This window comes from Rhynchophorus ferrugineus, unplaced genomic scaffold, assembly GCF_030347505.1.
Source record: "Rhynchophorus ferrugineus isolate W39M unplaced genomic scaffold, kcgeb_rfMv2 rfM10, whole genome shotgun sequence".
NCBI lineage: Eukaryota > Metazoa > Arthropoda > Insecta > Coleoptera > Curculionidae > Rhynchophorus > Rhynchophorus ferrugineus.
In genome coordinates, this window is record NW_027472589.1 from 7207341 (window position 1) to 7224092 (window position 16752).

General features: G+C 37.7%; 1 protein-coding gene across 1 annotated transcript; it reads left to right on the plus strand.

The window, feature by feature from the left end:
• Positions 1 to 5258: 5258 nt before the first annotated feature.
• LOC143203396 (uncharacterized) lies at positions 5259 to 14787 on the plus strand. The gene is made up of 5 exons (XM_076415513.1): positions 5259 to 5272; positions 8738 to 9167; positions 9549 to 10070; positions 13787 to 13996; positions 14677 to 14787. The coding sequence occupies exons 1-5, from the start codon at positions 5259 to 5261 to the stop codon at positions 14785 to 14787; spliced, it is 1287 nt and encodes a 428-aa protein (XP_076271628.1).
• Positions 14788 to 16752: the final 1965 nt, after the last annotated feature.

Here is a 16752-nt window from a genome sequence, read left to right on the forward strand (position 1 = left end):
GTGCTTATTAATAAACCTAAACTGGTATCAACATATGACAAATATCTACTAAAGACCGTTTCAAAGTGATTCCAATCGAATCAAATCGAAAGGAACAAAGTAAACAGAACTCGTCTTTAAATATTCGTCCAGGTAAAATTTTTATCAGAGAGCGCGAGAAAGATAAAACTCCAAGACAAAAAAAAAACGAATGCCAGCGAAATTCTATTATCCCACAATGTTTTTCGAACGTCCGTTCATTTGCATTTTATCCCTGGCTGTTTGTGCTTTAGGTCTCGTTTTTCTTTTTGTTCGGACCTCTGCAATATTTCCTTTAAGTTCTACGTTTGTTTGAAAGCAAATAAGTTTGATGTATGATTTTTGTTTCTTATTCATTTTAAGGGTATTGTGTTGAAAGGTTTTTTATTGATTTTATTTATTATGTAAGCTTCGTTCTTTATCAGATGCATACAAATCGCAATATCTGAAACTTGTATCGCATGTTTTTGTCTACGAAATAATCAGTATTTACACCTTTAACAACCTAAACCAAGAGTTTTGATTTTTTAATTCAATAGTTTTAACATTTTTCTACACATATTGCTCTACTATCTAATATATATTTAGTATTATTGGGCTATTCAGTGTATACACATGCTAATTATGAAATGTTTCAACGAGGTAAAAGTGCTGATGTGGATATCAACGACAAATAAATAACTGGGGGACCAAAAATATTCAGACAATTAATTGGAACACTTTTTGGACAAAAATCCAGATCAAATTCTCATAGAACTTTCGCTTCGGAACTTTTGCTGCTTAACTGTTGATATTTCAACTGTTTCTAGACATTTACATCTGATGGGGAAGATCCAAAAGGACAGAAAAGGGCTACTACACGAATTGACTGAAAATGTCATTTCGAATCTTGTCAACATCGCGGTTTCATGTTACCAAACGTATTGTTTGTTAAAAAAGAAGACGTATTGTATTGTTATGACATGAACAATAGATCTACAGCGACAATTCAAAAAAGTGCAATATGTCATGGGAGAGCTCAGAAGAACCATCCACATCAACACCGAAGCTGAATATTTATGGCCTTACAGTCTTGCCGCGCATATGGGTGGTTCAGCAGGATGTAGTTCATTACCAGTTGCTAAAACCGAATGAAACTGTTAGTACGGATGTCTACCGATATCAATTGAATAAGTTGAACAAATTGTTTTGTTTAAAAAAAGACCAGCAATAACGAATAATAGACGCAAAGTCATTATCTTATATGACACTGCTCGATCATAAGTTGCAAGAGTTGTTAAGAATATACTGCTGCAGCTCGAATAGAAAAATTTATGCCATATCCAAGATTCGGCTAACCGAACATGGTGCCTTCTGATTACTACTTGTTCAGATGACGCAACATAGCTTGGCTGGTATATGGTCTCGAAATACTGAAGAAGTGTGACTGAAGATGTTGGAAACTGTTACTGACTAAGATTTGTTTCAACAGTGACTTAAAACTAGAAACTTATATAGGAAGACCTATTGACTTTACTTAGTCTCTAATAAATTAAAAGTTGGTGGCTCTTTTCACAATACAACTACACAAGATCACACGGTTTGTCTTTCTTGAGTCTACGTCCTAGTTCAGTGTTATTCAAGAGTTGCAGCGCTTGGATGAAAGTGCTTTAGAGCGCCCACGGAATCTTTTTTCATGTCTTTTATTTCCTCTTAATTTCCTGAAAATCACAGTTGGATTACGATGGTCTCGGTGTAAGTAATTGTTTCTATAGTATATGAGTGCATCCACATTCACTTCTCAGGGCTTTATTCTGAAATACTTGTTATATGTTGATATTAGTTATTGTAGAACATCCCCATAACTGAATTCCATAGGTCCATATATATTTTAGTAGCTGCTTGTACAGCAGCAACTCATTATTTACGGATAATTCAGATTTTCTTCCAGATAACCAATACTTTTCTTGTATTTGAATTCGAGTTCTTTTTATTTCTTTTTGATATACTTTTTTCAACGAAGTTTTGCTTCAAGATTTAGTAGATTTGCTTTCAGTTTACTCGTAGGTGAATTCAATATGTACTATTATCGTGGACCTTTATTCTCCATATTTGGTTTGGTTTGGTTTGGTTTGGTCCAGCCCGGAGGCCCATGATTAGCAATAGGTATGGTCAGCAATATTTATTTATTCTTTGTCTTCTTTTTGTCTTAGTAGAAACTTATATAAAGGGTGGGTTTTGATTGCGCGCCATCTTTGTTATGTGACGTTTAGCTCAGTTTCGCTTTAACCATTGGGTTGTGTAGACGTTCTAATTTTATGGTGGATAAATATAAGCCACAAGAACTAACAGAAATTGTGTCTAAAGGCTGTCTGGTGAAATTGAAGATTTTTCGTCTAAATTGATAATGAGCTATGAAGCCCATTTTCTTCTCAATGGCGACGTCAATAAACAGAACAATCGGTTTTGAGATGGAACATCATTGCATCCACTAAAAACAACTGTATGGTGTCGTATTCATGCTGGAAACATTATTGGTCTCTATTTTTTTGAAAATGACCAAGGTGTTGCAGTTACTGTTACTGCTTAACGATACCAAGACATGATTCGAAATTTTCTGGTGCCTGAAATGAAAGAGCAATGATTAGAGGCCATGTGGTTTCAGCAAGATGGGGCCACAGCACACACAGCTCGTTCAACAATTTAATTATTGAATGACGTTTTTCATTTCTTTCTGATTTACTTTTTTCAACGAAGATTTACATCAGGTATTTTTTCGGTTACTCAATAGTTAGGCTTAAATAAAAATATTCTTAACATCTTTTAGGAAAATAAACAGTACTATTGATAGAAAAAATTGACTGATTAGGATTATTATTTGAATGAATGAAAATACCTCCAAAGCCACTTTAACATCATTCAATACGCTTCAATTGTCACCTTTACGACATCGCAACAACACATAAACCGCACCATGTTAAGCTCCATCCTCTTGCAATTGTTTGGTTTCATTCTTTTCGAAATTATAAATTCCGGCTTGTTTTCATCCAAAATATTTATGCCGTCGAATCGACCGGGCATCGTCGTCGTCCCAAATCCCCTCATCTGTTCATCGCCGTCACCATTTCAATTCGGTGGAGGATTAAAAAAGAAACGGCCGACTAATCCTGAGTGACGTTTGACAAGCCGGGGCTCGCGTTAATCCGCCAACCTGGCCCGGCGAGATGGTTATTTAATTTATTTAATGTTGTTATAGTCGATAATTACAAGCCGTCGCGATAACCGGCCGCTTCGATATTGTTTTTTTGGTGCGTCCGATGTGTCCCTCGCTTATTTTTAAGGCGCTGGTCCAGAATAGGGAGCTATTGTTCTATGAATGCGGTTCTGTCAAGTTTTGTCTACCCAAAATATCAAATATTCAAAAAAAAAACACGGCTCTTGGTCCAGTTTTTTGTTATACCTTATTAAATCTTCTTAGATGTTGTTTTTGATGAAAGATTGTGCTATTTGGTTAGTTATTTTAACCTTTTGATTGATTATGACTAACCAAAGAAGCTTTAGCTGAAGCTTTTGACTTCTAATTAGAGATTTTGGGTTTCTGGAATCTGTGGACTCTATGGGAATAAAAAGCTTTCAAGTGCAACTGTATATTGAAGTACAAGAGGCTGAATAGTCGCGTGAATCAAGTTCTTCGAGTCTAGAGTCGATTCAGACCTCAGAAGAGGTGAAGAAATCTGTCTAAAGGGTGTTAAAATCTAAATAGTCGACTAATAGTCGAGTTGACCAAATTACTTCCAGGATGTCAAAACCAGATTATGGTAACCTCTTAAATCAGATAGATCGAAGCATTCTTAAAAGATATAAATGTAGTTATCCTTAAAATACAATATATTGCCGTACGAATTAATACTTAAATTCATTTCTTAGAGTTTAATTCAATTATAGGGTAATATCAATCAAAATCAGTATTGATTTAGTCGCAATGTTTTAAACACAAATATGGCTTTGAAATTCAGTTTAATTTCTATTAGAACTTCTTCTTAAAATCACTCTGGCCTAATATTTAATTAAAGAAATGCCATAAAATATTATTATCTGAAAATGTTTGTATATTATTATGTGCATTATTAATATATTTTCATAATCCTAATTTTAGTAATCAACTGGCAAATTCATCTATAATTATTTTAGTTATCAATATTATAATACTTATTACATTACAGCATTATAATCTTTATTTTGTCGCCTGTTGTTTACCGTTTAAAGAGTCATATCAAATCATGCAAATTTTATATTTATATTTCAACAAGACATAGAATACCTGGTTAAAAGAGGGCTTGTGTTTTACTATTTTCCAAAGTAAACTCTCTAAAACTACTGTAGCCAATGATTGAAATTATAATAGAATATTATTGTCTGCAATTTAGAGACTTCCTGAAAAAATTAACGTCATTTCATTACTAGTTATATATGTTGAATTGGATAAAAATCAGATCTATATTAATGATAAGTTAAGAGTTAGTAAATAGTCCCATTCATCGCGAAAATCAATTAGTTGAATATCGATGACTATGATGATAGAACATCTTAGAAAATTTGTATTATAATTGTAAAATTGAGTAAAATACGTGGTAAAACTAATAACCAATCCAATTTAATCCATAATATTGCTTTTTCGTGTCAAACGACAAAACTTATTGAACAACCTGTATGTGTATGAATACTACATACAATAGCTCTCTAACTTTTTGACGTAATTACAGCCTGTGAAAAGCATTCGTTCGTATCGAGACCTCTACGAAAGCAACATATATATCGAAAGATTAATTTAAATATTACTTGCATTTTGACTGTAGCCAGAGCCTTAATTAGTGTAAACCCACACGGCGTAGATAAGGAACGAATATTAAATCATTTTTTTTCGGGTTTGGACCGCGACGCTACAAGAGAAAATAAAAATATTTTGGTTTTGCCAGTTGTTTATGTTTTATGGTCAAACTTTTTTATGACTTCGGCTCAATTAGCATTATGGAAATCGAGTTTGTGATGTAGGGAGGTTATTTGGTAGCTGGCTGGTTAAGGACCGGCCTTCTATTTATATCTTGTGGTTTTTTGCGTACAGTAATGTAAAATACAACAAAGAATAATTATCTTAATCATGCCAATAACCAGACTGGGCAAGAATATGTTTTAAGATGGTTTCTAAGCTGGTCTCTCACCCTCTCAGTAGGTTCAATTCACTGGACTCTAGCCCAGAGGTCATGACTAGCAATAGGTATGGTCAGAAATATTTATTTCTTCTTTGTCTTCTTTCTGTTTTAGTAGAATCTCATATAAAGGGTGGGGGAAAAGTCCCATTTTGATTGCGCGCCATCTTGGTTATGTGACGTTTAGCTCAGTTTTGCTTTAACCATTGTATCGTAGCGTAGATGATCAAATTTTATTATTGGTAAACATACGCCACAAGAACGAGCAATAATAGTATCTGAAGGCTGAATTTATGAAACATCATTGCATCCACTAAAAACAACTACGATTTGGTATTGATGCTGCAAATATTATTGGTCCATATTTCTTTTAAAAATGACCAAAGTGTCGTAGTTACTGTTACTGCTGAACGATACCAAGACATGACTCGAAATTTTGTTGTGACTGAAATGTAAGAGCAAGGACTAGAAGACATGTGGTTTCAGCAAAATAGGGCCACAGCACATACAGCTCGTTCAACAATTCAATTATTGGTATAAGACTATAATTATTATAAGACTAATTTCGGGAAGTGGCGATTTAGTATGGTCAGCCAGATCTCCGGATTTAACAGCGCCAGACTTGTCTGATGAGGTTTTTTAAAATAAAAAGTTTTTGAGCTTCAAACGATTCAACATCTTAAAGACAATATTCGTCACGAATTTGAAAAACTTCAACCTCATTCATGTCAGAATGCCTTAAAAAGAGCCGAAAGTTGCATGGCGAATAGCAGTCACCATTTAGCCGATTTAATTTTACAATTATAACGAAAAAAAAGTAAATACTAAATAAACTTTTTATGAAAACCAAACTTACTTATCTTTTTTTTGAGCAAAGTTATAGGCAATCAAAATGGTACGAGGACGTTGTATATTAAACAATAATACATAGTTCATTTCTTTTTTACGTACAAACGTTTTTCTGTATAATATAAAATTGATTTTATTAAAATAATGTATATGATTGAATTTAAGGACGGATATAGAAAAACATTCCACAGGATTGACAAATAGTCGGGGGCGAAAACATATAATCCTACTGGGGCATGATCGTAAATTTATAATTGTGACTTGAATGATTTCGAACATTCATGATGATGAAGAGGACTGTGGTTTGGAGCACACGCTTAACAGGACATCCAGTCCAGATAAATCCTAGGTGGTACTAAAGGGAAAGAAAATATAATAAAAAAACTAAAATGGAATTGTATAAGCAATTTACAGACCATGAGGTAAATTAGATACAAATGGCAGAAATGAAATACGATAGAAAGAGTCGGGGGTGTAACAAAGATTGACAGGACGAGAGCTAAAGAAATAAGTAAAGATATAAGCAAGGAGACAACTCACTTGGTAGGGATACTTCCATCTCATGGAAGATACTAGACTAGGCTATAGTAGGTAAGGAGAATATGGGAAACAAAGCCGGACAGTTCCGTGCTAGCTCTCGAAGAGAACGGTCGTGTCCGGTCCGCCGAACCTACCTGCGCTTCCGAGAATTACCCGAAACTTTCCCTAAGACGGTCGACCCGTTATCACGTTTCACCAGTGCCTACGTAAAAAAAAAAAAAAAAAGCGTCTGTAAGCGCCGAAAAGGCGTTTTTACAGACAAGGCAATGGCGTCATGTACGTCAGAGCCGACGTCGCCTCCTGAACATAATCCCAGTGTTTCAAATTCAAATGGACCATCTTCAGAAGACAGCCGAGAAGTGCTTATAACGGAATTGAGAAAACAGAACGAAGACCTGCGAAAGCAGATAGCTGACCTTAAAACGTTCGCAAAAGCCCAAACAGACGCCCTGAACAAACAGACGGAAAAGCTGGAAAAGAGCGAAAAGGCTTCCGAAGAGCTCAAGGAAGAAATAAAAACTCTCACAGCTACGATAACACAATTCATGAAGCATCAAAGAGATGCCATGGAAGTAAAGATTCCCGCTGCCATAGAAATTCAGTCCCAGGCACCAGCTAAACCGACACAACACTTAGACCAAACTGAAGACTCAGAAGACGGTTTCACCTTGGTGGGAAAAAGGAAAAGAGGGCCCGTCACTCCACCTCAGGAAAGCCAGCTGCCGAAGGCCGGCAACAAGGGAAAACAGGCTCCCAAATCACAACCCAATCCGGTAGCCAAGCCAGCCACTAAATCTACCCAATCGAAAGCCAAGGCTAACGTACAGCCTTCGATTACAAAATTTGCCACCAGACCAGTGCAAAACAAGCCGACCACCAAGACGGCCCCACAGCCAGTACCGAAACAAGTTACCACAAGACCAACCCAAGACCAGCCTACGCAGGTAAGTAGCCAGGTCACTAAACAAGTCTTAACCTCCACAGCAAAAACAGTGCCAACCGTTTCGGCGACTGTTTCTCAAAGTCCCCCAAAGGAAAAAATTCCGCCTATAGTGCTCCGTGATAAGAAGAGGTTCATGGAGCTCATTAGAATTACTAAGGCACAATCAATAGACATTATAACCCGAAATAAAAAGGACGGCATTTTCTTATTCGTCGCCACAAGCGACAATTACCGTAAACTTACTACCCTGCTCGAGGAAAGGAATTACCCTTACCATTCCTTCTGTCATCCGGAGGAGAGAGCATTCCGGGTAATAATAAAAAACATCCCAGAATCACTCTGCATTGACGAAGTACGTGAACTTCTCTTTGATCAAGGCTTCCATCCCAAATTTGTGCAAAGATGGAAATTAAAATCCGGGATAGAACTACCAATTGTTCAGGTAGTTGTCCCTCGCGAAGAGCGACAGATCATATATATGACCAAACTCGGCGTCATCACAGTGAAGGTCGAGGTCCAGAGAGGAAACGGCCAGCCAGTGCAGTGCTTCAACTGCCAGCTTTTCGGGCACTCCAGCTCATATTGCCGAGCCCCCCCACGGTGCGTCAAATGTGCCGGGCATCACGACACTAGATCCTGTACCAAAATCCCAGAAGCACCTCCAAAGTGCAGCAACTGCGGTGAAACTCATACCGCAAACTTCAGCGGTTGCACCTGCCGTCCTGCTCCAAGAAAACCAAAAATTCCGACCGAAACCAGACCTCCACAAGGTTCTGCATGGAGTAACCAAGGTGGCAGAAAGCTAGCCCAAAAATTAGCCAGCGCTACCCAGCCTGCTCCAACTCAAACTCCTGCTCCAACCAATACACCGGACCTTAACTCCACAATGCAGGCGTTTACTGACCCGCAGGCTTTCCTACAAGTGATCGCCCTGGCTCACCAACTTGCTCGTCTTTTTCCAAATGTCGCCGCCTAAGCGGCAACACTTACCTGTCTCTATAACTTTCAGCAGCCTTTAACTCTTCGAAATGGCTGTTCCGAAATCTCTTATACTGATGACATGGAATGCAAATAGCTTACGCGGAAAGCAAGCGGAATTGGAGGACGTCATAACATTCTATGACGTCGACATCGTGCTCATCCAGGAAACTTTCCTGAAACCTTCGCATCGTCTCTCTTTCGAACACTTTTTTGTCTACAGAAACGATAGAACTCCGGGTCGAGGCGGTGGAACCGCCATTCTCGTCAGAAAAGGAGTCAAACACGAGCTCCTTCCATCGTTATCAGTAAACAACTTCGAAACAACCTCCATTAAAATCGATATCCAAGAACGTCCCTTCGTGATTACATCCCTGTACAGGAAATCTTCTGCATTCAACTATGCCGAATACCGATCACTCGTCGAAGGAAAATTTCCGAAAATAATAGGTGGCGACTTCAACGCCCACCACCCCACCTGGGGGTGCTCCAGAGCGAATCCCGCAGGTAACGCCATCGTAGCTCTAAGTGCAGATCTGGGCTACGGTCTTGCCTTGCCAGATGAACCCACCCATCACCCTAGTACAGTCTCTCAAGGCGCAGCAAGAATCCTTGATTTCTTTATTCTTCAAGACGTAAATCGCGATTCCGAAGTTCGAGTCCTTGACGAACTAGACTCTGATCATCGTCCGATCCTTCTCAAACTCGGAAACTGCGCCACCACTCAAGTCCCACTAACAAGATTCAGGAAAAAAACCGACTGGAAAAACTACCAATCTCTTCTCCTGAAATCCGATCCAATTCCGAAAATTAACAAACCAGAACACCTCGAGGAAGCCGTACTCAAGCTAACTCGCGATATTCAGTCTGCTCACGAATCTTCCACAGTCAAAATTTCATCACAACCCCAGCCGTGGAAAAACAATCTTCCCGCTTCTCTTAAACGTGAAATTCGCATCAAAAACGGTTTATGCAGATTAGCTCGATTCACCCTTGATGCTGCAGACAAAAGGGAGGCGAACAGAGCATGCAAGAGGGTAAGGGCGGCCGTCTCGACTTGGCGAGCAATGAAATGGAACTCATTTCTCGCGGACCAAAGGCTGGATGGCCCCCCTTCCTTCTGGCGTGTCTCCAAATGCCTCGTGGGGAAGACGCACAATGTCATCCCTCCCCTGAAGTCAGCGGTTACAGGAAATTTTGCAGTCACTGACCAAGAAAAAGTCGAGCTCCTTGCAGAGACCTACGAAGCTCAAATGAAATGCCTCCCACCCGCACAGAACACTAAAACTAAAGACATTGACACTGTCATCAACGAATCCAACTCCGTCAAAAGACCAGTAACCCCCGCCTTTCTTCTCAACCATTTTGTATCTCCAAAGTCTCTACAGACTATGATCGGCAAACTTCAAACCAAAAAATCTCCAGGTTTCGATGGAATATCGATTACCCAGTTAAAAAAGCTCCCGCATAAGCAACTCGCAGAACTGGCAAACATTATTAACTCCATCATGAGACTGCAACACTTCCCGGCGTCTTGGAAACACGCACATATAGCGGTTATACCCAAGAAAGGAGCAAAATCATCTCCATCTGATTACAGGCCTATCAGCCTTCTCAGCGCCATTTCGAAGCTTGCCGAGAGGGCAATACTCTACGCTCTCAACTCTTTCACAAAGGAAAACAACATCATTCCAGATGAACAATTCGGCTTTCGCGCTCACCACTCATCCGTCCATCAAGCTTCCCGTCTGGCTGCACACATCCATCATGCTCTTGACCAACGTAAAAAGCTTGGAGCAGTTCTTCTGGACCTAACCAAAGCCTTCGACAAGGTCTGGCACGACGGATTGTTCGCAAAGTGCGTGCGGCTAGGCCTCCCAGAAGACCTAACCGCTCTCATCAAGTCCTATCTCTCGGACAGATCTTTCCAGGTCAAGATCAGGGCGTCACTTTCCAGTCGTAAACAAATCGATGCTGGCGTACCTCAAGGTTCCCCGCTGGCCCCAGCCTTATTTAATCTCTTTATTTCAGATATGCCGAGAAAAGAGCATATTGACGTCGCCTTTTACGCTGACGACACTGCTTTCTTCACGGCCGCCAGGTTCGAAGTTACATTTCATGAGCGTTTACAGAAGCAGCTCGATCATGCGGTCAAGTGGTTCAAATTCTGGAGGTTGCAAATCAACCCCCTGAAAACCCAGGCCATCATTTTCCACAAGAAGCGTTACGCACTGCGCGTCTCGCAACTTAAGATCGACACCGCAATAATTCGATGGCTGGATAACGTCACGTACCTAGGTCTTCACTTCGACCGGCGGTTCGGTTGGCATTCCCAAATCCAGAAAGCAATCCAAAAAGGTTCGGGGATAGCAAACCTGCTATCTCCTCTGATCTGCCCTTCTAGCAGGCTTCCCATCTCCATCAAATGCTTATTTTACAAGATGTTAATTCGGTCCGTACTCCTCTACGGATCTAATGTCTACTTCAAGTTTGTTACACCCAACCAGGTCAAACGGCTTCAAGTTTTCCAAAATAAGCTCCTCAGGAGAATATTAAACGCTCCATGGTTTGTCAGAAATAATCAAATCCATAGGGAAACTGACACTCCAGAAATCAAGCACTTCATATCTCAATCATTCCACAAACAACAACTCAGCTCAAGTTCTTCTGAAAACGCGCTTGTTCGCGAGCTGGTCGACATGCTGGGAGCTTAGCACCGCGTCACCGCTAAGCTCTCCCCCTTTTCCAGGCTGAAACGACCTCATCCGTCGCTACAGTCATAACTTTTGCCCCCATACAACAGTACCCAGTTGTGTGTTAACTCAGGTTCGCGAATCAATAGAATCGCCGGGCTCTCGTGCCCAATAACGGCTGCCCGATCAGCGGGTGCCATATCCCCAAATTTAATGCAGTAGCAGTAGTGATCCACAGGGGTCAACTGTGAGGCGGTTTCGGTTTAGTGTATTGGTAAGCCCAGAGGCAGTCCCACATAACCCGGTCCAACTTGTCACTCCAGGGCAAGTCTCCGCGACCAGGTATGCGTCATGCACTCCACCGCCTGGTTTTTAGGCCAGAACAAAAAAAAAAAAAAAAAAAAAAACAAAGCCGGAGGAAAGAAGACGAAAAATCAGAGTACGACCTGAAAGAACCTGGAATATATCAGAGAGATTGAAAAAAATATATACGGAGTTTAAACATGAAGAACATTCAATATACTAGCTCATGGAACAACAGAACAAATACATAGATTAGTCAACCAAATTAATAAAAACTTAAACGATAAAAAATATTCCTCCGCTGCATTTCTCGATATTTCTCAAGATTTCGACAAGGTATGGCATACTGGACTGCATGCTAAATTGAAAAAGCTTTTGCCTCATACGCACTTTCACCTGCTGAAATTATATCTCACAGATAGACATTTTATTGTCAAATAGGGTGACGAATACACTGACCTACACCCAATATATTCGCTCCGCAGGGCAGTGTTCTTGGCCCATTATTGTATCTATTGTATACAGCTGACCTACCAATCAAGAAACACTACTGTTGCAACATATGCTGACGATACAGCTATTTTATCATCACACGAAGACCCAATATGAGCCACAAAAAAACCCCAACTTCATCTTAGCAAAGTCAAATTGTGGTTGAATACTTGGCGTATCAAAGCAAATTCACCCTTTGTAGAAGAAGTCCTGAGACCCTCAGTAAAATTGAATAATCTAGAACTTTCGCAAGCAGACAACGTTAAATATCTGGGAATGCATTTTGATCGATGTTTGACATGGAATAAGATATAGTGACAAAACGCAAACAGCTTGGGATTAAACTAAACCAAATGTATTGGCTAATAGGGCGTAAATCTAAATTATAATTAGATAACAAGGTTTTGCTGTATAAGTCAATACTTAGGCCCATTTGGACCTATGGTAGTGAACTATGGGATACAACTAGCAAATATAACATAACCAAGTAATCCTCCAGAAGTTCCAGAATAAAGTGTCATCGTCGATGCCCCATATTAAGTGTTCAACAAATTGATTCAGCGTGGTATCCCTTTAGAACCCATAACGAGTGTGATTCGGAGTGTTAGTGCAAAGTATTCTGAAAGACTATTAGTGCATACAATGCACTCGCCAAACAGTAAATGTACGCGATGACAGTGTAGTGCATAGGTTTAAATGCAAACTACCATACGAACTGATTAATAGACACATATAGTAAGATTTAATTAGCTCTAAAATAAGTTAGAATAGTCTTTAGAATAAGTTAAGATAAACTTTAAAACAAGTTAAAATATTATCTAGAATAAGATTTAGATTATAAGTTGTACAGCAGATCACTTACTGAAGCGATCTTGTACATGTCAGGTTAGTTATATTATATAACTGAAATCATATAATACTTATTGCTCACGGGCAGATTGTTGAAGTTCTTAGAAATTAATTAAAAAAAAATACTAATTAAAATAAGTAAATTTATGTATATATAGGTTATATGTAGGTGATAACAATATTTTCGTGCTACCTTTTGACTGATTGTAACCGACCCCTATATATTTATAATTTATGCATTTTAAGACAGGTTTAATTTATGTGTATGGTAATGTATAAGCATCAGGGTATCTATATTTCAAATAATATATTAAAGCAATTTCGGAATTAAAATCTATTTGGGATTCATATAAATTACCTCTGATATATGATTATATATTAGGGTGATTTATAATATCTTTTGTGTGGTGGTAATTAAATTATGAAATGATGATGAGCTTATTATTATTTGTGCTGTGTTATTACTGTTCCGGAATTATCGTTGTTATTATTGTGTTGATAAAACATCAGATTTCGTGTATAAATCAGACAGACAATAATATAAACTATCGAAATATTTATGGTCTACTAAATATTTTATTGTATTATTCCGTTTGGTAATAGTTTTATTTATTGACGATAACGAAATTTTATTATATGGTCGTAAAGCTGGTTTTCTATTCTTGCCAATAAGCTTGTTCAAAGTTTGACGATAAATCGTAAATTAATTTTATTATAACATAAAGGGCTCGGGACAGAATTAAAATAATTTGGTGCTATGGTCGTGTGATTTTATTGATATTAAACTAGTTTTTAATATTTATTGTTTGATAAAATTAAGTTATTTATTTTATTAACTAATAATTCCTTAATTAAACATAGTTAATCAATCTTCTAAAGTGATATATCCAGATATGCTTTGTTAAAGATGTATAAACTTTATTATTTATTAATAGGTTTTGAATCATCATTTGTTTTTAGAACAGTTGCAATTCTTCGCAGAATATATTCGTAGAGTATCTGAATTCGCCAATTGCTTCAATGATTTTGTAAATAATAATCTACACGTCTTCACTCTTTGCTCTAGCGATTTCCATAATTATTCAATTATATTGACGATTGTGCTGTGTAGCGGAGATGTATCTGACAAGATTGAAGCCTTTTGGGTTGGATATTCCTAGGAATTAATCTCAGTAGTGGCCTAACTGAGTTATAGGAGTATACTTCCAGTGAATCAAACTCAATTACTCGATTTTTTATTCTCATTTGTTTTCTATAACCTAATAAAATATAAATGTTTTCGTATATGGGTCTCTCAAGGTTCAAACCCTTCTGACCTATAATCCTAAGTATATAACTATGCAGTATTACGAGAATAATTTGATTTCGTTATATTTAATAGAGAATTTCTTAATTATTTATGCAATCTTTTGACAGTTTATATATGTTGCTTCCTCCTTTTAACTTTATAATTGATATACTCAATTTTAATTTTTTAATTAATCTCCCAGAACGTCAACAATCTGCCCGTGGGAAATAAGTATTATTATATGATTTCAATTATATAATATAACTATTCTGACATGTAGTAGATCACTTCAGTAAGTGATCTACTGTACAACTTATAATTTAAAGCTTATTCTAGATACTATTCTAACTGATTTTTAAGTTTATTCTAACTTATTCTAAAAACTGTTCTAGGTTATTGTAGAGATTATTAAATCTCACTCTATGTGTCTATTAATCAGTTCGTATGGCAGTTTGCGTTTGAGTCTACGCACTTCACTGTCATCGCACATATTTAACTGTTTGACGAGTGCATTGGGATGCACTAATATTCTTTCAGGGTACTTCGCACTCCGAATCACACTCGTTATGGTTTCTATGGGGATTTCAAGCTCCCTGGCATGTGCTGGAGTCATTGGCATTCCACAGGGCTATTTTGTATTTGCTGTAATGGCAATTAGTCATTAGGTGAGTAAATTCAGCATTGTACTCATTTGCTCCATAAGTTTACCAATCATTTCCTCTAATTTACTAATAGTCCTTACAGGTTCAGTGGTTATTGGCGTTGTCTGCGTGTTAGATTGGGTCTGACTGTTAGCTACTGCGCGTGTATATGATATATAAGGATATTGTGTTGGTGCTTTAGGCAGGTTAAATGGTATGGGCTGTTTTGGACTGTAAGTTTCATTTTTATCTCAGTGCTGGATAAAATTTTTATTGCAAAGCTTTATGGACTAGGCATCCCCTATAACTTGCATGATAGGTCGCCGTCACTGTTGACGCATTTTACTTTATCGTCACGTGTTTTGCGCGTACAATCACTGTTCGCATGCTCTCCTGCGAGATCTCCTCCATTTCGTGCGAGATTCTGAATTTTTTTCTCAAAAGTTATGACTCCAGCAATTGACTATAGCTACGTGGTAACAATTTTCTCATCTTATAGATTAATCCCAAATTCCAAACCCGATCATAAGCTTGTTTGACATCTAGGACTATTGCAGGGCAGTATTTCTTCTCCTCAAACGCTTTTTCATTAGCCGCAGCTACTTTGTGCACTTGATCGATTGTTGAGTGGTGATTTCGAATACCAAACTGGAATATCAATGCAAAATATTTAACACGTTTAATTAGTTTTATAGTTTTGATATTGCAGGTAGCATGCATGTTACTGTAAGATTCGACTTGTTCTGCAGGTTAATCAGATTCTTTGAGCATAATTATTTCAGCCACCTTAAAGCATTCCGGAGATATAAGGTGATATTTATTTAGTGCGACTAACACAGTACTAAAAATCTGTATGAAGTCCATCATGTCCATCTGTATGAAGTCCATATATATATATATATATATATATATATATATATATATATATATATATATTATATATATATATATATAATTTAACGCTTCATCGAGTCGAGTAGTTTTTAAGTTACTTAATAACATTATCACCCCGCAAATGACGGCAATATATCATTCAAATGAAGCAGTCTTACGCGAGCAGAGAGTAAGAGAGAAAAAAACGGATGCCCCTTTAATTAAACGAAATCGTATGCGAAAAACGATAATCGCCCTAATTAAAGGAGGTTTTTCGCTATCTGGTGACGTAATTGTCACTGCGAGACCAGACAATAATTAACAGGATGTGTGCAAAACAAGATAATTAATAATTTAATTAATGAGATTGGAGCAATTATCGCACCAAACGAACGAACGAACGGGGACCGATGGGAAAAAAAACAACTCGAGCAGAAAGCGAATCATTTCGCGTGGTAATCGGGACTCGATTTTGCGGCATTCGTTTCGTTCTCCTCGGTTTATTTATCGGTTTGGTTTCGGTTAGTTTTTAAGTAGGCCTGGAAATGTGCACTAGCTGATATGTTTTTATCGCATATGCTAGGGTTTTTTAATAAGATTGCACTTTTACTAATAAAAATATAAAATTTTATGGATTTAAATCTGCATAAATATTTTTTTTACTACTCTCATTTCCACAGTCTGTCCAGAGGGCAATAAGTATTTGTTATGTTTATATTTATATATACGTGGCATGTAGAAAATCATTTCATTAAGTGATCTTCTGTATAAAATACTATTTTAATTAATTAGTCTTATTCTAAAGCTTACTCTAAAGCCTATATAACAGAATTACACTCGTTATAGGTTCTAGAGGAATATCGCGTTGTATCACTTCATTTGAAAAATAGTACGGAGCATGAACGATGGCACGTAACACTTTATTTTGGAACCGTTGTATGATGGATATATTAGACTTGATAGCGGTTTCCCATAGTTGCATTCCATATGACCAAATAGATTTGAGGATAGATTTATACAATAACATCTTGTTTCTAATGATATCTTTGATTTGCTCCCGATAAGCCAATGCATTTTGTAGAGTTTAAGTCCAAGTTCT